Genomic DNA, 24,085 nt, shown 5'->3' with positions numbered 1-24,085 from the left:
CATGGAGAATAGGTCCATCAATGGCTATTAGCCAAGAAGGTCAGAGATGCAACCCCATGCTCTGGATGACCCGAAGCCTCTGACTATCAGATGCTGGAATTGGACAACAGGGGATGGATCACTTGATGATTACACTGTTCTGTTCATTCCCTTTAAAGCATCTGGCATTGGCCACTGCCAAAAGACAGGATACTGGGCTAGATGGACCACAGGTCTGGCCCAGAATGGCCATTCTTATGTTCCTATGTTCTTAGGACAGTAATAACACTTCATACTTCTGTGCCACAAAGGTTCTCAAAAGCACTGAACAACCTCACAACAACCCCAAGGCAAGTACCATCCTCCCCATTTTAGAGTCAGGAACAAAAGAAGGATAAAAAGCTGGAAACTATGCAATGCTTTCCTTGGAAGTTGCTCAATCATTTTGCATTTAATTCTTCTCAGAGCAAGTCAAAACCATACAGTATTAGAGGCTGATAACTGCAAAAATCTTGTCTAGGCTACACTCTGCATTGGTACTAGTGGTGAAGCTGCACTGGTGTTAGTAACGGTGATTTTCCAAAGAAAAATGTAGACTCGTAGACCAGGCCACACAGGGAGAAGAATATGTTTCTGGTGAATGAGAAACAATGAGTAGAAGATGGGAGGAAGCCAAAGAGAAATAGAAAAAAATATATATATTAAAAAAAACTGAAAGAGCCAATAGATCAAAGAAGGAGGAGGAGAGCTAGAGAGAAGAAGAACACAGAAGATAGCTAAATGGAGAGATGGAAGTGAATGGAAATGGGACAAGGAAGAATGACATGAGCTGGGAGCTAGCAGAGGGATTTCCAATCACCAGCCTAGCAGAAGTGAGTTCCCATGTCTCCCCCCGCAACAAAAAATAAAATAAATAAAATAGGTTGGAAGCCACGGGGTTACTGTCAACTGTTTTCAAAGAAAGTTCCATAATGGCTTCACCTTAGTTCCTTATACTTATCGCTTGTGGAATTCCATCCAGTTCCGCCCATCCAGTGACACAAACTGAAATCTCAACAGCTGTTCATATCTCTCTCAACTACTACACTAATTATAGTTTTCAGGAAGCAACGTTCCAATGAGAGCAACACTGGATAACCTCAAGACATGTGAGGCCAACTCCTGACCATTAACAAAATGTAAATTTTCCATTAAAAAAGAAGAACCAAGACAAACGTGTCTGTGAGGCAGAATGACTTTCATACACCAAATTCTAGAACTCTCTTTAGGGCTAAAGCGTCCAATTCTTTTCAAACATGAGCCTCTAAGTGGGCAGAATATTTCTTCCAAGTGACTTCTGAGGACAGGGATGGCCAAACCATGGCTCGTGACCAGCATGTGGCTCTTTTACAGTTAAAGCATGGCTCCCAGAGCCCCCCAAGCCCAGCCCATTCTCCACCTACCAGACTGGAGATGAAGCTCGGGGCAGCTTCTGCCCTGTGGTGCGGTGATGGGGATAGGAGCTTCTGCCAGAGACTGGCGCCTACTGTGGGAGAGCGGGGTCTGGGGCTTGCCCCGCTCTGGCCGGGCAGCTGGGTCGGGGCCACTGCAGCGTTCCAGCCAGGGCACAGGGTCGGGGGATGCACCATGTGACTCCCGGAAGCCGCAGCATGGCCCCGCTCTGGCTCCTATGTGCTCCAATGGCCCCTTCCAGCACACCAATGGGACCTGCAGGGGCAGTGCCTGTGGATGGGGCAGCATGCAGAGCCGCCTGGCCACACCTTGGCATAGGAGCTGGAGAAGGGACATGCCACTGTTTCTGGGTCCGCTTGAGGTAAGTGCTGCTCAGAGCCTTCACCCCTGAGCCTCTCCCCATGCCCCAACCCCCTGCCCCAGCCCTGATCCCCCTCCCGCCCTCCAAACCCCTCGGTCCTAGCCCAGGGCACTCTCCTACACCCCAAACTCCTCATCCCCAGCCCTACCCCAGAGCCCGCACCCCCTCCCACAACCCAACCCCAATTTTGTGAGCATTCATGGCCCTCCATACAATTTCTATTACCTGATGTGGGGATATGGCCCTCAGGCCAAAAGGTTTGCACACCCCTGTGTTAGATCCATGTAGAGAGACAGTGGCAAACAGCTGTGAACTGCAGGGAGGGGCCGCTGCTTTAGCTCTGCAAGGAGAGACAGCAACAAAAACAGCATCTCTCCCTGCACGTCGCCACTGCCTCTTCCCATGGCCACAGCTCCCAGTTTGCCCACTCCCGCATCTGCTATGTGGGAGGGGGCCTGGCGGCACCATGACCAAGCAGGGTCAGCGCATTGCCTTTGGCTTCTGCCCAAAGGGGAGAGGGGCTAGGGGACTTAGGGAGGGCTGGATATAGAGAAATTTAGAAAAATTTCTGCTTACATAGCCACATTTTCTTGAACTATTAATCAAATAATAAACAAAAGTAATCTATTCCAGTTTGCTTGTTCCACCCAAACCAAGACTAAATCCTCTTGAAGTTATTTAGACATGTCCAGTATAAAGTAGCAGAAAAGAACTAATCTTTTAAAACAAAAAGCCATTTTCCTTGCAAATCCTCTCAATGATTGAACACATGCACATACACACCAAAGAGGAAGAGAAAACAAGCAACACCATCTCTAAATACAGAAGGTATTTTTATGTTTTCCATGAGGCTAAAGAAGTGTGGCTTTCAATAAACGTATATAGGGCTTACAGTGAGAGGTTAGTATGCCCCAACTTTTCCTCTTGAATTACTGATGAGTATTTCCCATAAGAAAATTCCTTACACTGTCTGCAATAGGTAATAGCAAAAGCCAAACACTGCTGGCTGAAGTTTCTACTCCAAGAATCAGCATAGAGAGTGCAGTACAGCTGCTCTGTGAGCTCATAGAGCAGTTTTCTCCATGCTAGGATATCTCTCTGGTATGAGGATAAAGGTTGACTCCCATCAGTCTATTTTTAGCACATTTCTTTGTAAGGGGAATGTGTTCCGCTTTATAACATTATGGTTTAATTCAAATGCTGAATGTAGAGGTAGTCTGAAGTGAAGAGTAACAGAGGGGTCTTGAAAAAATAAAAGGAGTACTTGTGGCACCTTAGAGACTAACAAATTTCGTGAGGTACAGCTCACTTCATCGATGCATCTGATCGAAGCAAGCTCACAGAAGCTTATGCTCAAATAAATTGGTTAGTCTCTAAGGTGCCACAAGTCCTCCTTTTCTTTTTGCAGATACAGACTAACACAGCTGCTACTCTGAAACCTGTCATTACAGGAGGGGTCTTGGAGGACTATCATTGCACAAGATATTAAAAGCAGCCGATGTATGAAGGTTCCAAGTTTACACAGTAACTTGATACTGAGCACTTTTCTATGGCTACATCTATACTTAGGAGATAGGAGTACGATTCCCCTTTTCATGTACACATTCTCACACTAGCTCTCATTGAGCTAGCACAAATAGAAGCATAGCTGCGTGAGTGACAATGGAAGTATGACTGAGCAGTGCCAAGTACAAATCCACCTGAAACCTAATGGGTAGGTACTCGGCATGGCTCAGCTATGCATCTGCTGCCACAACCCATGCTACCACGGCTACACTGTTATTTATACTAATGTTAGCTCAATGAGAACTAGCGCGAGTATGTGTACATGAGAAGGGGAATCACACCCCTAGCTCGTAGTGTAAACTTAGCATACAGCACTCACTTATTCAAAGTACTTAAACACTAATCCTCCCAATAGCCATGAGAGAAACAGTTTCATAGAATGGGATGGTATTGGAAGTAGGAACATGAAGGGAGTTGCCCAAAACCATACACCAAGTCATTCATAGCATTTTGTCAAGGTTCCTTCCCCACTCTGAACTGCAGGGTACAGATGAGGGGACTGGCACGAAAAACCCCCTAAGCTTATTTTTAACCAGCTTAGGTTAAAACTTCCCCAAGGTACAAACTATTTTACCTTTTGCCCCTGGACTTTATTGCTGCCACCACCAAGTATCTAACAAATATATCACTAAAATCATGTACGTGACCAAATTAGAGACTTTCCTCACAGTTGTAATGGTCTCAACTTTTACTTTACAAAATAAAATAAAGAAGAGAATGTTTTGTAAGGAAATGAACAGATAAGGGAGAAAAGAGGTGGGGGGGAGAGGGAAGTAACATATGTCCTCTAATCCATACCTGAAATACAATAACCAAATCTCTTTAGATGAAAGCTCAATGTATGAAAAAAAATGGTACGTTTCCCACTTCGTCGCAGGCATTTTTTCTCAATACAGTGTTACATTAAAACTACATTAGAAACATTTTTTCTAATATGGAAATATTAACGTGCTTTAGGGCTGTCCAGAGTGTACAATAGCAATAAAAAGTAAAAGATACAAGAGGGAATGTATGAAGATGACTTCAATTACTGGCACAAACTGGTGGTTATGAAAAGATGTTGTGTGGAGTGGAGCCCATAATTTTAACAATGTACTGGATTTAGTAGTTTCTGTTATTGATTGATATATATCAATCTCTTGTTTTCCTATGGGAATCTAGAGGTATTCAGTGAAGCAATTTTACACACTGCTATTAGAAATAATGAATGTATTTTGGTACATAATGCTATCCAAGCAGGTAGTTCTATTTCTTGGTGGCATGAATGTTGAGTCGGCTATAAAACAGGAATTAGCAGCTATTCAGACTGTCTGAGGTATAATAGGAATTTTAAATAATTTTAAAGTTGTTTTAAGTACAGGGAGTTGATTTTAGGGGGAAAGATTTGACGGGACAGTGGGAGGGGAATGGAAGCATGAGAAAAGAACTAAGATAATATCATCTACCTTATATCCTTATCAGTGGATCTCAAAGTGCTTCCAAATTTTTAATGTATTTATCCTTACAACACCTTTAAGAGGCAGGGAAGTACAGTACTATTTGTCCCTATTTTACAGATGAAGAACTGAGGCACAAAGAGCCTAAGTGATTTGCCCAGGGCTGCATAGGATGTTAATTGTATTGTAATACTACTGAACAGCAGGAAAGTTTGGAAGTGGAGTAATTATTCTGGAAGAAGAGTATCCACATGGGGGAGTTGTACTAGCATAGCTATAGTGGAATAATCATTCCATTATAACTATACCTGTCAATTTCTGCAGTAAACAAGCACAGAAAGCTTACAAATTCACTTTTTAAAATAAAAAGCACAAAAAATCAAATTGTATTGTTTTATTTTGAAATTACACCAAATACATCTTTAAAGACAAACATGCTTTGAAACTACAAAATGTTCACTTTGCATTTTATGTGGATTAATCAATTGCTAACTCAGCCACCTGACAGTTACGGGTGGCCCCACCTCTACAAACTAGGCCTTGAAAAGTTTATCTGTTCCATTGTTACATTGCAGCACGTTCCTTCAATTATTTACAAGTTAATCTTTTTTAAAATTAGGCTTTTCCTAACAATTCACTGTTTCATTGTAATCTTGTTATAGTAATGTTATAGGTTATAATTTCATGTATATAGTTATGAGGCTGAAAATGTATCCTCATGATTTAAAATAAGCCCAGGCAAAAACTCTCCCAAGACCAGAGAGGCAGTTCAGACCTCACCAGGGCATGTATGGGACAAACCCAGTCCAGCCTCACAGGAACAAAGGACGCTGGCCTTGGCAGCAACAAAAGGATCTGTTGGACTCTCCAGTGAGTCACCCCACCCCCCTTCCTTTGATCAGTTTGGGACTGCGATGAGGTAATGCTCACCTGACTCTGAAAGGGACGGGGGGGGGGGAGCCAACAGGGAAGAAAGAACACGATAAAAGGGAGAAACGTTTGCCATGCTCTTCCTCTCTCTTCCATCTACATCTACAGACACCACACCAAGCGACTGATGCGCTGATCAAAGGGGAGAGGCTGGCTGAAGAGCAACCAGCCAGCCTGTGGTGAGAAGCATCTAAGTTTGTAAGGGCATCGAAAGCATTAAGGTCACCTTAGAATGCATCTTGCTTTTATTTCATTTGACCAAACATGACTTATTATGCTTTGACTTATAATCACTTAAAAATCTATCTTTATAGTTAATAAATCTGTTTATTCTACCTGAAGCAGTGTGTTTGGTTTGAAGTGTGCCAGACGCTCCCCTTGGGATAACGAGCCTGGTACATATCAATTTCTTTGTTAAACTGACGAACTTATATAAGCTTGCAGCATCCAGCAGGCATAACTGGACATTGCAAGACGGAGGTTCCTAGGGTTGTGTCTGGGACCAGAAATATTGGTTACAGTGATTTGGTTGCACAATCCAAGGAGCAGCTTACATGCCAGAGGCTGTGTGTGAACAGCTCAGGAGTGGGGGTTCTCACAGCAGTGCAGGGTAAGGCTGGCTCCCAGGGTCAAGGATTGGAGTCACCTAGCAGATCACGGGTCCAGATAGGGGAATGTCACAGCACGCAATTAAAAAAAAATAATACAGGGAACAAACTGGTTTTTAAAATTAGAGAATACTTGCTAGCAGCATGCTGTCTCCTGGCATACTTTTGTTCAGGACATCATTCCAATTTCTGCTACAAAAAATCTTATTACTTCTGATAAACTCATTGCTGAGGTAGGAGAGCCCTATTCAGACATTTACGCTTTGCAAGATACCCAGTTTACCTTGCTTGTTTAAACTGGGATAATCCTCCGTGATGGACAATACCAATAATCCAATCAAACTTTCAGCATATACAAAGGTGTAGAATTAGAGTCCAGTTACAACTTTTTGTTTTTAAATCCAGGACTTGGGCGTACCAAGGAAAACAAATCAAACCTAATAGGAAAATAAAAACGTGAACCTTTTAATGAGCCTCTCATCTCCATCTGAGCTAATCTTCCCAGGAAGACAGACAGAATCCCAGGTTGAAGACCAGCTTTAGGCGGGTACACTTAGTTAAGGGTGTGAGATGGAAATATTCAGAAAATGTTTTATTTTAAGTCCTTTATGCCCCCACCCCCCTTTTGCAGGTAGCTTTTCCTGCTACTTCTCTCCCACAAGGGAGTAACTCACCATAAACAACTGGCAAGAACTCCCCAATTCAGCATAAAGCCATTGCAGGCATATAGCTCAAGGTTAGAACAACAGGGGAAAATATTCCATCTTGGGACAAGGAAATATAGAAAGGAAAACAAAAAGTTAACTGACTAGCTGGAATAAGACAAGAGCCATTCTCACAAAAACATAATGATAGCATGACCCCGTCTGCACAAGTAGGCATGAAAAGAGAACTCACACCCATCCAACTCATAGTTTGCTTTTCGGAAACGCTAAAGCACACATTTTTCTGAAGCAAGAACTTGTAGTAAGCACATGCCTTATCTCAGCTCTCCCTTAAAGGACTTCAGCTCTACTTCCTCTTTCCAATTCCCATGCAGCACGGGGACTGCAACACACTCCTGAATGTGCATTCTTACACTCACTGGACAGTTCTACTTCCAATCAGAGTTGAAGCGACTAGGCCACCCCCTCAAAATGTTCCAAATACCTGAAAAATACTATAGTAAAAGCTCTGGTATCAGACACATTGGGGAAATGGGTGGGGGGTGTGCCGGTTAATCGAATATTCTGAATTATACTTTACCAATGGAATACCAATTTTCAAAGAATCAGAATACAATAAAATGAATAAAGTATAGAATAGTACACCGGTACTCACCAATCCAGTAGTAGTACTGCACTGCAGTGCAGTTGGTTCTTTAAGCACTTAGGTTTAATCAGGTAAAGTTTTCTCTTATGAGGTTCTCTTATGACGCTACATATAACTATGGGCAGTGCATGGTGTACACCCAGATCACTAAAAATACACTTCACACTAAAACTATACTGAACATAATTTAATCTCTCTTTGATGATTCAGAAGACACTTCAGGATCTTGCAGTGCCTCAGGGCCATCATCAACAACATCAATCATCACTGTAGATGTATAAAGTGCAGGAGATTGGGCTGAATCTGTAAGGACCCTATGACACTCTGGAAGCTGCTTTTCTGAATAAATCCCTGATAGCTTGCTTACTTGTCTTCTGCCTCTTTTGCATAAAAGTAGAGAGCAGAACGTGCAATTGCATTACGTGCTGGGCAATATACTTGTCCCGGTTATTAGATTGAAGATTTCTATTGGGAGATCACAAATACCCATTGATTGAGTGTCAGATAACAGAGCTTTTACTGTAGTATACATTCATTGTGTTTTTTTTACCACTACTAGTCTATTGTCATAAAACTCTCTCTGAATCTTATTTGGAAATTCAGAGAAGTCATGTAAGAGGAAGACTTTAGCACCACACTCCCAAGATAAAACCAAAAGAAAATCCCCAATATAACAACTGCCAGTCAGACAAACTACTCTATAAAGCTATGAACTACCTTCCAAGAGCATTAAGCTTGGTAATATTCATTTAAATTATGTTGCATCTTCACTTCATATTTTTGGAACATTTTATATGTTGATTCATTTTAAAAAGTTAACATTTCACACCAAGCACAGAAGACCAAACATAGGCCCAAAGTATGTAATGTTAATGTACATTACCATTTCAAATGCCTTGTTTCTTTTATTTCTTTTAGGAAAACAAGAAAATGAGCAGAAATAATTTTAATTCTATATTTTCTACCAATAAGTAGCACCAGAAACAAAGGGACTTGTTTGTTTTTTAAATAAAATTCAACAGAATTTCCTAACAAATTCACAGAATAAGCTTTGTAGTTGCTCTCTGCAAACACTTACACCACCCTCTCAACAACAACAAAAAAGTTTGCAGCCAAGGATTAAGAGGGGAAATTACAAGTGCTGGCTCAAATCCTGCAAACACTAACACACATGCTTAACTGTATGTACCAGAAAATTCCTACTGAGTTCAATGACACTAATAACGTATGGGGAATTAAGAATGGGCTTGTTTCTAGGACCCAAAGAGGTGGAAACTGGAATGCCTAGGGGCATGGGAGGAGGATACAGAGCTCCAGGTTCTAGGTCACCAGTGACCATGTTATACCAATAAATTAAAAACCAGCAGGATCTTATTAAAGGGAAAAAGGCAAAATACCACATTTATTGTGAATACAGAAAGAATCATAGTAAGCAGTTAGTTACAGCTATAACGTTCCATTCAATCTCATATTTATTCACACATTCATTCATTCATACACACACACACACACACAGAGGTTCTGCAAGGTTGTTATCATAGTTACCAGCCTTAGAGTTGCTCATGCCAAGCCACTGGCCAGGTGGCCTGGACATGAGGAGGGAGCAGGGCCTTGACAGATGCTCATCTGATGCTCCTGGAAGTTGGTTTGCAGAATCGGACCCCAAAGTTCTCACTTTTTAGAGTCTATTTTTATAGGAATTTCTTCCTATGCCAGTCTATGGGAATCGCTTCATCATGCTGTTGCTGAATCAATCAGCAGATAGCACATTCCTGACGGCTCCGTGCTGCCAGAAGTTATCTTGTTCTTTGGTTCTCCCATTCTTGAGGCTGTTGGGTGGATTCCAGTCTGCCCTCTGGGGGGGGGGGGGGGGGGTCCTCTGGTTGTTTCCACTTGACGCCTTCTTCAGCTGATGGACACTGGATTCTTAGGCTGGCACCTCCCTGACCATTCAGTTATTATCCACACCAAGCATCCATCCACATACATCCTCTATCTCTATTTTAATCACAATTGTTAATACAACAAAAGGGCGGGGAGTCTCTGGGTGCTGTTTCTGTTGTTAGAGTATTGCTTTGAGTCTCTCTCTTTGTGAATTGCTTTGAGAACAGACTCTGTCTTAGAATGTACTAACACAATTAGCAGCTTGCAAGTTTCACACATAGAGGGAGAGAAACAGTACCAAAAACCAAGAGACCTCTTAATTAGTAATACCCTGGAATTTAAACTATGGGGAATCAAACTCATTTGTGATTTTAATACAGAACTTCTTTAATATGATCCAACAACCATATATGTTACCACAGGTAGCTTGTGAGAAGCAAGTTAGTATTCTGTTTCTAATTATTAGTACACATCACAAAAACCACCACCAGACCACTGCTGACAGTCTCAAGTAGAAAGGCCAAGCACAAAATAAGCAAAGACGTAACTATTCTACCTTTCCTTCAGGAGAAGGCAGAAGCACACTGGCAAGGAAGCTGCACTATTCTTGCCTGTGCTATACGTTTCAGGTGAATTCTAGGATGTCAAGTTCTGGGCCATCAGTCTGACAGATTACACCAGCAGTAAATTCACTGGGCCTGATTCATGTGTACTCATTCATGTCTGTGCAAAGGGGATATAAAACACTACCAAATCAAAATGCTGCGAAGTATTTTATTATTTTTAGTACCATAGTGCCTCAGAGCATCATGGAACCCCACTGTTCAAACACAGAACAACAAGACAGTCTCTTCCCTAAAGAGCTTAGAATTTATTGCTTTAGCCCCACTTTGCATTGGTTTGACTGCACAGGTAACAAGGCAGTGGAGAACAGTTGCCCAGAATGAATAGATTAAAACCCCAGAGGATTCATTCTAAACCAGCCCGGGGCAATGGTCAGTCACTCAAAAGAGACTCGGAGTTTCTAGACTCCCACACCCTCGAGTGATCTGGTTCAGGAACTAAAAGTATAAGCATAAGGCACCTTTGTACAAGTATGACTGTGTCCAAACTAGGGCTTTTCCAGAGCAGTTATGGTGGCAAAAAGTCACCCCTCTAACCAACAGACACACCAGTACCACTTCTAAGTGTAGACCGGGGTGGCCAACCTGTGGCTCCGGAGCCACATAAGGCTCTTCAGAAGTTAATATACAGCTGCTTATATAGGCACCGACTAGGGGCTGGAGCTACACGCTCCAACTTTCCAATGTGCTGGGGGGTGCTCACTGCTCAACCCCTGGTTCTGCCACAGGCCCTGCCCCCACTCCACCCCTTCCTGCCCCACCCCCCCTGAACCTGCTATGCCTTTGCTCCTCCCCCACACCCCCAGAGCCTCTTGCACTCCAAGTCAGAAAGTGAGGGGAGGGAGGAGGAGGTGCTGATTGGTGGGTGGGAGGCACTGGGAGCGGGGGGTGGGGAAGGTGATGGGGGGCTGCCAAAGTATTACTGTGGCTCTTTGGCAATGTACATTGGTAAATTCTGGCTCCTCCTCAGGCTCAGGTTGGCCACCCCAGTGTAGACCATCCCCAGATGAAGCACGCTCTCTATTTTTTCTCACTTTCTAAAACCAGTAAAGTCTCTACGGTGTGTTATATGCCCATTTGAGCAACAACTGTCATGCAAAAGTAGGAAGTCAGCATCTTTTAATTTTGGAAGGTGGAATGTTCCTGCCTGAGGCTCAGTAGCAATTCTCTCATTTGACCCTCAATTTAGTTTCAAACCAGGGATTCAAACTACAGTCTCCACAACAGATCCAGCCTATTTTGCAGCTTCTATGATAGACTCAAGTTCTGCAGAACATAAGCTTTCATTTATTTAAAAAAAAAAAAAAAAAAGACTGAATGAGGCCTACCAAATGTGATCTACCCAGCAGCTCTGAAAAGTGTGAACTACACCACTCATTTCAATTGACTCTGAAGCCTAATGATGACATTAACAACCAGCATCTCAAATATTGCAGGTAAAAATTCTGAATTGCAAGTAAAAATTGGTCTAGTGCATGCACAAAATGATCAAAAGACAGAATTAGCTATGGTCCTAGAAATGTCCTACATCATTCCCCACACCACCAATGGATCCCAAATGCAATAACAACTTCATAAGACAGCTGAGCTACTAGTTAAAGACTATTGCTCCATGATAGGAAATGAAGTGAGATTGTGAGGGACTTAATGCGGGTTGCCCCAATTGAAGATAAGTTGTGGGAGGCTAGGCAACAGTCCTTAGTATGGACATGTCCAATAGAGACCTGAGAGTTATACTGGTAGGATAAACAGGTTTCAGAGTAGCAGCCGTGTTAGTCTGTATTCGCAAAAAGAAAAGGAGTACTAGTGGCACCTTAGAGACTAACCAATTTATTTGAGCATAAGCTTTCGTGAGCTACAGCTCACTTCATCGGATGCATTTAGTGCAAAAAAACCTGGTAGCATAGAAATTATCGTGTACAGGGAGAAGCCAAAGACTTTGTACATGGACTGAATATCAGCGGACCTTAGAGAGACCAATTTGCATGACAGCCAGGCATAAAATCATTAGTTTTGGAAAAAGGCTATAAAAGTTGCCAACCCCAAATACAGAAGTGACAAGAAAGAAGACAACAATGATGACTAAAGACAATATGCTATCCTTGATCTTCAGGCAAACCTCTCCTTGACATTAGTGAAAGATGTGCAGAGGAGAGAAGGTAGGCTATGGCACTAATTTTATAATCCCAGTTCAGACCACATTTAAAAATTGTAATTTGGTCCTCCCCACAGAATTAGTTTGACATTTCTATTATAGAGCAATACCATTCCATTTACATAAAGATGAATGCCTTCTTTTGGGTGGGGCTGAATGGAAAGACTCTCAGACCACTTTCTTATACAATAGCAACTTTTTCCATTAGCAGGGAAGTCATGCTATTAGTATGTTAATTACAAGGAGCACTAAGAAGTGTGGCTGCTACAGGCTAAAAAGAAGCAGAGGACTATGCTCTCTGTGTAAACCTTTCTTAAAAGAAAGTCAGATCAGATATGGCCCAAAATTACAAAACTTAAGATCAACAGAAACGTTTCCACTATATTTTTAAATTCCATTTTTTTAAAAAAAAAGCAAGTAAACATTCTCTGGCAGCGTTTCCAACAAACACTATAGCACTGTGCTAGGGCATGGGGATGCAAGTACAAAGTGAACTAGTTATTTTCCACTTTGCAAGCTTAGAGAAATTCATAAGGTAAACAAATAGCATAATCATCCTACTGAAGAGCAAGTGAGATATTTATAAATCAGTTTAAATAATCTACAATATTACTTGTAACAAAGAACAGCTTTTCTTTTTTTTTTTTTAAATAAAAGCAAACCTGCTGAGAACCAATATCAGATGCTTTCTTTGAAATATTTACTGAGCACTCATTTAAACTACAGAAATTACATACTTTTCAGATTGAATGCTTTCTCCATTTCCTTACGTATTTTACAAATTAATTCCATCATAACTATTTAAACTGGCCACAATTCCAAAGTCTTTGAGGGCTAGAATCCGTTACAAAATGCTACTAGCCCAAGCCACTGAGACACAAGTTTAGCTGACACTCACATGGAAAGCTTAAAAAACTGGTGTTGATCAAGAGTCACATGACTTTGTTCCTCAAATGTTAATCTGAATGCATGTTATGTTGGGGCTATGTAGGTTATAATCACGTACAGTGTTTAACAGCTTTAAACAAACTTTTCAAATGCACATTTTATCTCAAATTAAGGATTCATTTATTTACTGAGTGCATTTTCATTCAGTATCTCTCAAAACCCCAGTGGCTACCTCTATTCAGAAACGATCCTTTCAAAAAACAAACTTTACATCCTAAATGGTTGGAATTTCTTGAGAAATAATTGATATTTCTATCGTAAGTGTGTGTACTGTTTCATACATTTAATAGCAACCCCCCAAGAAAGTCAACTTAAATATGGAAAAAGGGAAGTGTAATGAAAACAGGTCAGCGAATAGCTAAAACCACTGTTTGTTTATTCTTTCTTTCTTTCTTTCTCTTTCCAGTCTTTGGTTTCAAGAAACGACACCTCAATGATGCAAAGTTTTAGACAGGAAACACAAGAGAACTTCAAGTCAGAACTGGTTACCTTTCAGATTCATGAAAGAATTAGAACTTGGAGTTTTAAAGCAACACGAAGTCTAGCTTATGTGGAAAACTAGAAACTTCAGTTAAGGCTGCAGCAGAGATGGTTTATTTATTGGTAATGTACTTGTGTACCAATGACAGGTTTCAGAGTAACAGCCATGTTAGTCTGTATTCGCAAAAAGAAAAGGAGGACTTGTGGCACCTTAGAGACTAACCAATTTATTTGAGCATAAGCTTTCGTGAGCTACAGCTCACTTCATCAGATGCATCCGATGAAGTGAGTTGTAGCTCACGAAAGCTTATGCTCAAATAAACTGGTTAGTCTCTAAGGTGCCACAAGTACTCCTTTTCTTTTTGTGTACCAATAACATTAACTCTGCAACTTCTACTTATAAACAAGTTTGAACTGGGGAGAAAACACTGCCCAGTATAACTGAAAAGAAAAGGAGAATAAAGAAGATAAGAGGGGGACCACAACAATACTACCGCCTTGATCCTGAAAGGCAGTGACAACTCCTACTGTCATCAAGAGAAGTAGCATATGCTTACTACCTCTCAGGATGTGGCCCAATGCAAATGTCATAGTCATTTACAGTGCTCGCAGTTAAACAGGAAGTGGGACTTATTCAATTAAATGGATTTCCCTCACATTCAGCAGAAGATGGAGAGGAGCATCATGAAGTTTTTGTCAGCTGTTGCTCTTGTTTTTTTCCTTTCTTTTTTAAAAAAAATAAAATAAAGGAAAGTTCTGTATTTATCATAAATGATGAGGGTACAGATATGATGCTGCAGGTGATGGCATGAGAAAAATGATCTTGAATAACCCAATTTACAGAATAACATTTAATATACCTTAAGTTGTATTTACCATAAAACAATTTCCCATTCAAAAACAAAATCCAAATAGTTGAGTACTTCAATCTAAAAAAAATCCTGATATTAATGATTTTAATTTATTCTTCTTAAGCTGAAAATCAACTACTACCCAATACTAAGTGTCAACCTTCAGGAAATGCCTATGGCATAGCCTTTTGCCTCCAGTATTTACGGGTGACAAAAGCTGAAACAGCTCTCATAGGGGCAAAAATCCACAATCGGCAAAGTCACAATGCAAATAATTTTCTTGACTAGATATATAAAATCAATGGCACCCACCACCCCCTTCTATACAATATCTCTACTCAGAAGAGTTAATAGGATGAAATGTCATTTCATACAGTAGGCACAATTTGTGCTGCAAAAGTATTTACCCACTAAAACTAAGGATATTAAAGTAACACTGTGGTTATCATCAAGATAACACATTCATTCAAGAGACAAGGTGAGCAATATCCTCAATTCTATTGGTTCAATAAAAGATATGACCTCACTTACCTTTCTCTCTAATATCCTGGGACCAGCACAGCTACAACTACACTGCATACTTTCATTCAGTACCTTTCCTGTCAGTACCTTTCGCACGCCTTAAAAGTTATATAACTTTTTTATATGAAGTTTCATGTGGGTAGATTAAGACCAGAAATGGAAGTTTTGGAAAAGATTTAGACAATTCCATCCAGCTGTTTGAGGTATCCACGCAAAGAGGAAAAAGAATGATTTTTCACAAGTTTAGGAACACAGAAATATTTTTACTTCACACTTCAGTTTTAAAGAATTTTGGATTTCAAATCTATATGATTTGGACATGCATGCAGTCTCCAAAGAACATATCTTATCAAAATGCAGAAAATGTATTGCCCAACAAATAAAGACGTGTTATAAACAAGGGAAAAGGGCATAATGCATGCTCTCCCCTTTACCCATTTAAGAAAACACGAAGCAGAGACATACATGTTCTGCCCTGTTTCTACTTGGGTAGAATGAGATATCTGAAAAATCTTCAGCCACAGAAGCCTCCCCAGCTGCAGCCACTTATTCTGTCCCATGAATAATCTGATGAATTCCTTCCAATTTACAGCTGCTGGGCCCTGCTGTCTGCATTTTCAAATTTTACATGCTCTCAAGGGAGCAGTATAGTTCAGGGCAGTGGTTTTCAAACTTTTTTTCTGGAGACCCAGTTGAAGAAAACTGTTGATGCCCACGACCCAACAGAGCTGGGGATGAGGGGTTTGGGGTGTGGGAGGGGGCTCAGGGCTGGGGCAGAGTGTTGGGGGTGAGGGCTGCGGGGTAAGGCTGGGGGCGAGGGACTCAGGGCTGGGGCAAGGGTGCGGGAGGGGGTGAGGGCTCTGGGATGGGGCTGGGGAAGAGCGGTTTGGGGTGCAGGACAGGGCTCTGGGTTGGGGGGGGGGCTCAGGGCTGGGGTGTGGGAGGGGTCAGGGCTCTGGGTGTAGACTCTGGGGTGGGGCCAGGATGAGGGGTTTGAGGTGGAGCAAAGGGCTCCAGGTAGGGTGGGGGGGTCAGAGCTGGGGATTTGGGGCAGGGGTTAGGGCAGCTCCCGGTTGGCAGCACAGAGGGGGTGCTAAGGCAGGCTTCCTGACTGTCCTGGCACTGCAAACCATGCTGTGCCCCGGAAGCAGCCAGCAGCAGGTCCAGCTCCTAGGCAGAGGTACACAAGCAGCTCTCATCCACAGACATTGCCCCTCCCCCAGCTCCCATTGGCTGGTTCCTGGCCAGTGGAAGTACAGAGCCGGTGCTCAGAGCGGGGGCAGCACGCAGATCCCCGTGGTCTTCCTGCCTAGGTGCCAGACCTGCCACACCAGCGTGGTGTCAGAACAGGCAGGGACTAGCCTGCCTTAGCTGAGCAGCACCGCTGATGGGATTTTTAACAGCCCCTTCGGTGCGACCCAGTACTGGGTCACGACCTGCAGTTTGAAAACCACTGGTTTACGGAACATAGTGCCAGCATATGTGAAAATCAAAGTAAAATAAACACATTTGATTGTTTAAATCATCATTGGTTTCAAATAAGCTTTTATAAACTACACTAGCCTGTTTGAACTTAAAATTTAAGAAGTTATCTGAATGCAACACTACAGACAAGAATGTAAATATGTAGTCATGCCACTCAGTGGTATGGTACCCCCACACCATGATGTAGCCATCTTTGTGCATTTAAAACCCCAACCATGATGTTTCATCCATTTGATTTAGACAAAAGAAAAGGAGTACTTGTGGCACCTTAGAGACTAACAAATTTATTTGAGCATAAGCTTTCCTGAGCTACAGCTCACTTCATCAGATGCATTCAGTGGAATTTAGAGAGTTACTATGACCACACACCCTATTGTCCTTTCAGGATGGAAAATACACAAGCAAATGCAGCGTGTGGCACAAAATCAGTGTCATGGTTCTGTGGACATACAGTATCCAAAGCATGCTATGGGCTTTAAAGACATAGAATAAGGAAGGCCTGTGCCAGGAAATCACAGAGATGTAACTGAGGTTACAAAAAGTTCTGTGAAAAGGGAGTTGCTGTCAGTAGCAGGCCTGTTATCACTTTCCCACGATGACAAGGGCAGAAAGACAGCGGTTTCCTCGCGCTGGAATAAGGGGGTTCTAACTAGAGCGAAAGGTGATGAGGGAAATGAACTAAATTAAACTCAGAGCAAAGCCTTTCCTTACACGAAGCGTAAAAAAATTAAAAACTGCATGAGGCGGCAGGCTCCCCTCTCCCCCAGCTGAACGCAACTTGGCACCTCTTGCAAATACCACTCTCTCTCTCCGCGCGCCTTAGGCGGCAGGAAACCCTGGCTTTCTGCAAGGTACACCGCCATCTGCCCTCCCAGCTCAGGCAACCCACTTTGCAGCAGCAGCTGCTAGCGGCACAGGACAGCAGCAGCTCGCACCCAGGATGACAGCAGGGCAACCCAAAGCCTGCAGGGCAGGAAACCTCCCTGCTCTGCGCAAGGAGGCTCTCAGCAAACCTCTCCTTGATGCAGCGCCGATTACTGCCCCACATACAGGGACCCGCCCCTGCAAAGCACCGCACCGGTCTTATTATTGCAACAAAAAGGGGCTACGTGGCCACACTGCACACACTGCGCCCGCCCCCCCCCCGCCAACACCTCCTCCTCCCCCCCCCTCACTTTTGGTTGCAGCGATGAGGTTCTTTCCATCCTTGAGCAGATCCTTGATGAACTTGTTGGTTTTCTCCAGTTCGGCCTCATGGGCTCTGATCCTCTCCCTGAACCAGGGGCTATCCAGGTAGCAATCGCTGAACTCCAAGGGCTGCAGCCCCATGGCTGCTGCAGCTGCACCAGGGCTCAGCTCCTTGCAAATCCCTCTTCACCAGGCAGCAGCAGCAGCCTCAAGAGCCGACACTAGGGCGCAGGGCCCGCGGTGCTTCCCAGCTGCACAGCGATTCCCCCAGGTGACCAGGCAGCTGGCACTTTCAAACCATGGCATGGGGGGTGGGAGAGCGGTCCCCGAGGCCAGCCGCACCCCGGGCCTGGGGGCTCTTGAAACAAAGGGCGAGGAGGGAGCAGAGCAGTAGCAGCTACTCCGAGAGCTTCAGCAGCGGCCGCGGAACCCTCCCGCCCTGAGAGCAGCTGGGACGACTGAGGAGACGCCGCTGCCCAGCTCCCGGCAGCCTCCACCACAGGCAGCCTCGGCATCCCAGCCCCGCCCCGCTCCCGGCTCCACCCTGCCAAGTTCCAACCCCCCGCCCCGGCTCAGCCTGAGCTGCCCCGGTCTCTAGCCGCTGGGCGCCCTCCCCGCGCGGAGCTGACCTCGGTGCGCTCCCAAATTCCAGGGACCTTGGTGCATGATTAGCAACTTGTGACGAGGCGAGAGACGTGCCAGGAAGGAGGCTTGCAGCACGCCTGCCCGGGGTGCGGCTCTCCAGCGTGCTGGGGTTGTGTGGCTCCCGGGAGGGCATGAATTACCCTACCTCCCCCAGCGCTGAGCCTGTAGCCCCGCTGTCCCCTTGCCACTATTGCCCGTTGCAAAATCAGCGGCAAGTTGCCGCGCGGCCTGTTATTTGTCCCCTGCATGCTGATTTTACTGCGAGCCAGGCTTTCCCCCTCTCTGAACTCCCAGCCCCTCACATACTAATATCAGAACATAACTGCCGCCTTATCTTCGCCCAGGTGCACATCCAATCTACATCGAACCGGTTCGTGTCTGTACGCAATACATCGGGTAAATGGTGCTGAGATGGGCCTTCAGGTTTTCTCCTACCTGCGCGCTGAGTTTAGAAAAATGTTAGAAATATAAAGTTTGTAGTAGAGGTGGGTGGGTGTCAAAGTTTGTTCAGGAAGGTTCCCTAGCTGCACATTTCTCTGCTTTTCAGGGACTTTGCACTGAAACAACTTAAACTCTAAATCAACCAAGGTTTCGGTGGTGGGATGTAACTTTGGTGTTGCAAATCACAAAATCCATGTTATATCCTCGCATTTATTCCTTTCATTTCAAACTCCCATTCAAGTATATCATTTTTGGGAGCAAATACCAAAGCACCAGTCGCTCAAGAGGACTTCTATATTTGGCTTTCATTTTGATTGGGGGCGGAGAGGGTTGGGTTTTTTTCAGTCTGTTAGAACTTCACCAACCCCTGAACACTGCAAATTTATGAAGTGAAATAGCTCTGACAGTACAATAACTGGATGTAGTCACTTCGATGCCAAGAACTCTGCCTATGGTATTAACTATTGCAAATTACTTGTAAGTATAACAAGGAATTAATTCTTGATTTTAGGGGATATTTTTAGATGAAGAACAGTAAAGGAGTTTGCAGTTAGTCCAGGGAAATCTGAAAATTGTTGGTGTTAAGTTTTGTTTTTGTTTGTTTTTGCCGTCACTTTTAAAGGGTCTCCCTCAGCTATTTCACCTTGGATTTACATCAGTGCCATACCACAGGATTTGGTTAATATTCTGATCTTCTTAAATGTGTTGCAAATCAGGTGAAGGTATAGGCTGTCTTTGTAAGAGATAATGTTGAAAGATATCTGGTCCTTTCTCAGAAGATGAGTATAAAAAGATTAGGAAGGAATTTGGGAAGCTCTGGAGTGATCAAGTTATCACCAGTGTTATCTAATTCAATCAAGCCAAAGAATATTGTTGCAAATTCCTCAAAGGCAACACTAAACACCAGCAGTGTAACAAGCCATTTAAAATGTGCATACACATTTGTTACTTTGTGACTGCCCTAGATCCTTAATCTCCTAAAGTTATTCCTGATATGATCAGAGCAAATGAAATTAGATACACTTTTCTAGAAGTATGTTATTTAAAAACTTGATGAAGAACAAAATAATCTGCCAGTGCACAGAGATGCTGGCTCTAGGAAATTAAAATACTGTTCAGTGAGGTAGACAGAACATGTAACACCCATACACCCTGGTTAAAGGCCAAGACTGGCGTGTTTATTTTGCAATATAAAATATCTTATATTAGTCATATTATATATTTTACCATATTCATCTTCAGTTTAGTCCCTACAAAACTGTGAATTTCATCACAGGAATTCCATGCCTGGGACAGGATTTATAATACATGGCCTGATCCTGCTCCCTTTTAAGTCAGTGAGTTTTGTAATTGATTTCAATTGCAATACCATGTGGCCCAAAGTTAAGCCCACGCTACACTGTCCAGGGAAATTGTATTGAAATCATCTTAGCACCTTGTTGGGAAGAACTGTACTAAAAAGGACACTGTCATTTTAAAAATTCTTATTGTTGTTACAAAAAAAAATCTGAAAGAAAAGAGGAGGGGAAACCTGTATTTTTTTCACTTTGTTTATTTTGTGCATTTGACAGCATTTTGTGTATGGTATAGTCAGTTTATCTGTTTTCACTGTATACTCCAAGGCTCCATCCTGCAACCAGTTATGTATGTGAGTAACTACGTATTTTAGGAGTCTCATTAAACTCAATGGGTCTTCTTGCATTTAGAAAATTACACGTGTGTAAGGCCAGGTCTACACTGAAAAGTTAAGTTGACCCAGCTACATCACTTAGGAGTGTGAAAATGCCACAACCCTGATAAACATAGTTAGGACAACTTACGTAGACAGTGCTAGGTTGATGGAAGAATTCTTCTGTTGTCCTATATACCACCTCTCAGGGTGATGGATTAACTACAGCCACGGGAGAACCCTCCCACAGCTGGAGTGTTTACACTGAAGCACTATAGCAGTGCAGCTACAGCTTTGCAGCTGTGCTGCTGCAGCAGTTTAAGTTTAGACATTGCCTAAGGCCTGATCTACACCACAAAGTTAAGTCAACATAAGCCGCCTTGCGTCAATGTAGTTGTGCACATGTCTACTCTTAAATTTGTCTCCCACTGATCTGAGCACCCCATTAGGCCGACACACAAATATCACCTCCCCGAGTGGCGTTGAGCCATAGTCGAGGTCGATGCAGTGCAAGTGTAGTTGTTTATGTTGACCCCAAAAGTCCCCCAGCAGCAGTCACACAATGAGTAACACTGACCAGTCTGGTCACAGTTGTGAATTCCATTGCCCCACAGTCACAGAGACTGGAAAGACACCTCCATTCTCCTTTAAAGCCTTTTTTTTTAAATGCCTTTTTCAGAATGTACAGCTTGGCGAGCACACCTAGCAACTCTCTATTGTTGTGTACAACTGCCTAGTTGACTATGACAGCTACACACTCCAGACACGCTCGGAATAAACAGGAGATACTGGATCTCCTGGGCCTGTGGGGAGATGAGGCAGTGCAGACACAGCTACAGATCAGCCATAGAAATGTTGACATCTACAAGCAGATTGCACGGGAGATGCAGGAGAAGGGGTACAACAGGGACCAGCAGCGGTGCCATGTGAAAGCAAAGGAACTGTGTCAAGCATATCAGAAAGCCAGGGAGGCCAACAGTCAATCTGATGCCAAGTTCCAAACCTGCCACTTCTACAAAGAGCTGCATGCCATACTTTGCAGAGACCCCACCACCACATTGCAGACCACCAAGGAGCCCAAGTTAAAGGCCCCGCCATGAACAGTGAAGACCAGGAGAAGGAAGAGGGACTTGCAACTGCCGGATCCAATAATGCCACAAGTCATCGCAGTCCAGTCAGTCCTGGCAGTTGAGTACAGTCAAACCCAATGCAGAGGAAGGAACCTCGGGTAAGTATGTAACTGTATGTCCCATTACAATGATATACTGATGGTACCCCCAACTAAACAGGACACAGCTATCCACTTTTCATTAATTTACTTAATGAAGAGGTAGAAGAGATACTGGTATAAGAAAAAGAGGTAGCGTTATTATCTGCTTTTCATACCCCTGCAGACTTAGGCGGGGAAGGAGGGCATGTGGAGCAAATTTTTTATGTACACGGGGATGTCCCTTGAATCCTCCTGAGAGATCTCAAAATTTTCATGGAGGAACTTTGCAATCCTTTCCCAAAGGTTTCTAGAGATGGCAGCCTCATTTCTTCCTCTGCAGTTGGACACTTTCCCATGCCTGTTGGCAATAACTTTGGCAGGCACTGTTACAGCACACAGGCTAGGACAGGGGTGGGCAAACTTTTTGGCCCGAGGGCCACATCTGGGTATGGAAATTGTATGGTGGGCCATGGATGCTCACAAAATTGGGGGTTGGGATGGGGGAGGGCTCTGGCTGGGGGTGCAGGCTCTGGGGTAGAGCCAAAAATGAGGAGTTCAAGGCCCAGGAGGGGGCTCCGGGCTGGGACAGGTGTTGGATCATATTAAAGAAGTTTTGTATTAAAATCACACATGAGTTTGATTCTCCATAGTTTAAATTCCAGGGTATTACTAATTAAGAGGTCTCTTGGTTTTTGGTACTGTTTCTCTCCCTCTCTGTGTGAAACTTGCAAGCTGCTAACTGTGTTAGTACATTCTAAGACAAAGTCTGTTCTCAAAGCAATTCTTTGTAACAACTACTCACAGAGAGAGAGAGAGACTCAAAGCAATACTCTGTAACAACAGAAACAGCACCTAGAGACTCCCGTCCTTTTGTTGTATTCATCTCGCTCTGTTAACAATTGTGATTAAAATAGAGATAGAGAATGTATGTGGATGGATGCTTGGTGTGGATAATAAATGAATGATCAGGGAGGTGCCAGCCTAAGAATCCAATGTCCATCGGCTGAAGAAGGCATCAAGTGGAAACGCGGAGGGCGCGCGGAGGGCAGACTGGAATCCACCCAACAGCCTCAAGAATGGGAGAACCAAAGAACAAGATAACATCTGGAAGCACGGAGCTGTCCGGAATGTGTCATCTGCTGATTGATTCAGGAACAGCATGATGAAGCAATTCCCACAGACTGGCATAGGAAGAAATTCCTATAAAAATGGACTCCAGAAAGTGAGAACTTTGGGGTCCGATTCTGCAAACCAACTTCCAGGAGCATCAGATGAGCATCTGACAAGGCCCTGCTCCCTCCTCATGTCCAGGCCACCTGGCCAGTGGCTTGGCATGAGCAACTCTAAGGCTGGTAACTATGATAATCTTGCAGAACTTGTGTGTGTGTGTGTGTGTGTATGAATGAATGTGTGAATAAATATGAAATTGAATGGAATGTTGTAGCTATAACTAACTGCTTACTATGATTCTTTCTGTATCCACAATAAATGTGGCATTTTGCCTTTTCCCCTGCAGAACCACCTGATCAACATCCTATACAGCAAACAGGAGAAGATCAAGAATGAGCTCTCAAAACTGGAGACTCTCATAAAAAAACAACCTTCCACACAACTGCCTCGTGGCTGGACTTTACAAAAACTAGACAAGCCATTTACAACACACACTTTGCTTCTCTACAGAGGAAAAAGGACACTAAACTATCTAAACTCCTACATGCCACAAGGGGCCACAACAGTGGTTCCCTTAAGTCACCCAACAATATTGTTAATCTATTCAGTTATACTCTTAGCCCTGCAGAAGAGTACCCCCCACTTGGTAAGGCAACACCTATCTTTTCATGTGCTGTAATATTTATACTGCTTACTGTATTTTTCACTCCATGCATCTGATTAAGTGGGTTTTAGCCCACAAAAGCTAAAGCCCAAATAAATGTGTTAGTCTCTAAAGTGCCACAAGGACTCCTCGTTGTTTTTGCTGATACAGACTAACACGGCTACCCCTCTGAAACCAGTAGGATACTGTACATCATGGGACCATGTATGAGAAGATAGTGTGTTCTTCATTTGTACCATATCACATGAACCCCATTATGGAGCACTAAGCATTGGCGTAACTCAGTGTTGAGTGATTTTGAAAATCCCACCATAGTAACTATACGGGCGATACATAAACTAGGAAGTATTAATTCTGTAACCTAATAGCCAAAATTCTGCTCATCTCTGTTTCCACTTTCCAAGGTGGATTAGACTCCATGCATTCATCATTTTTCATATACAATTTTGTAAACAAATTATGTAATTTGTAATTATGCCATTTCTTATTTTGTAGTGTGGTTATATA

The 24,085-nt window shown here is 43.2% G+C and overlaps 1 protein-coding gene and 1 long non-coding RNA gene across 3 annotated transcripts in view; one reads left to right on the top strand and one right to left on the bottom strand.

Annotated features, from left to right (window-relative positions):
• The window catches only part of ARHGAP10 (Rho GTPase activating protein 10), a 259,765-nt gene extending 241,495 nt beyond the window's left edge, over window positions 1-18,270 (bottom strand). For both annotated transcript variants that reach the window (XM_048847264.2, XM_075127725.1), the window contains exon 1: window positions 17,767-18,270. In XM_048847264.2, the coding sequence (XP_048703221.1) occupies window positions 17,767-17,920 (154 nt within the window). In that variant the 5' untranslated portion in view covers window positions 17,921-18,270. The remainder of the gene's footprint in view (window positions 1-17,766) is intronic.
• A 599-nt stretch (window positions 18,271-18,869) lies between these two features.
• Window positions 18,870-23,700, top strand: LOC142071762 (uncharacterized). The gene is made up of 3 exons (XR_012667953.1): window positions 18,870-19,342; window positions 21,214-21,762; window positions 23,261-23,700. It is a non-coding gene; the product is annotated as an uncharacterized LOC142071762 (long non-coding RNA).
• Window positions 23,701-24,085: the final 385 nt, after the last annotated feature.

This window comes from Caretta caretta, chromosome 4 (assembly GCF_965140235.1).
Source record: "Caretta caretta isolate rCarCar2 chromosome 4, rCarCar1.hap1, whole genome shotgun sequence".
In the NCBI taxonomy this organism is placed as follows: Eukaryota; Metazoa; Chordata; order Testudines; family Cheloniidae; genus Caretta; species Caretta caretta.
The sequence above is the reverse complement of the archived record's forward strand: the minus strand, read 5'-3'. Positions and strand labels throughout refer to the sequence as shown.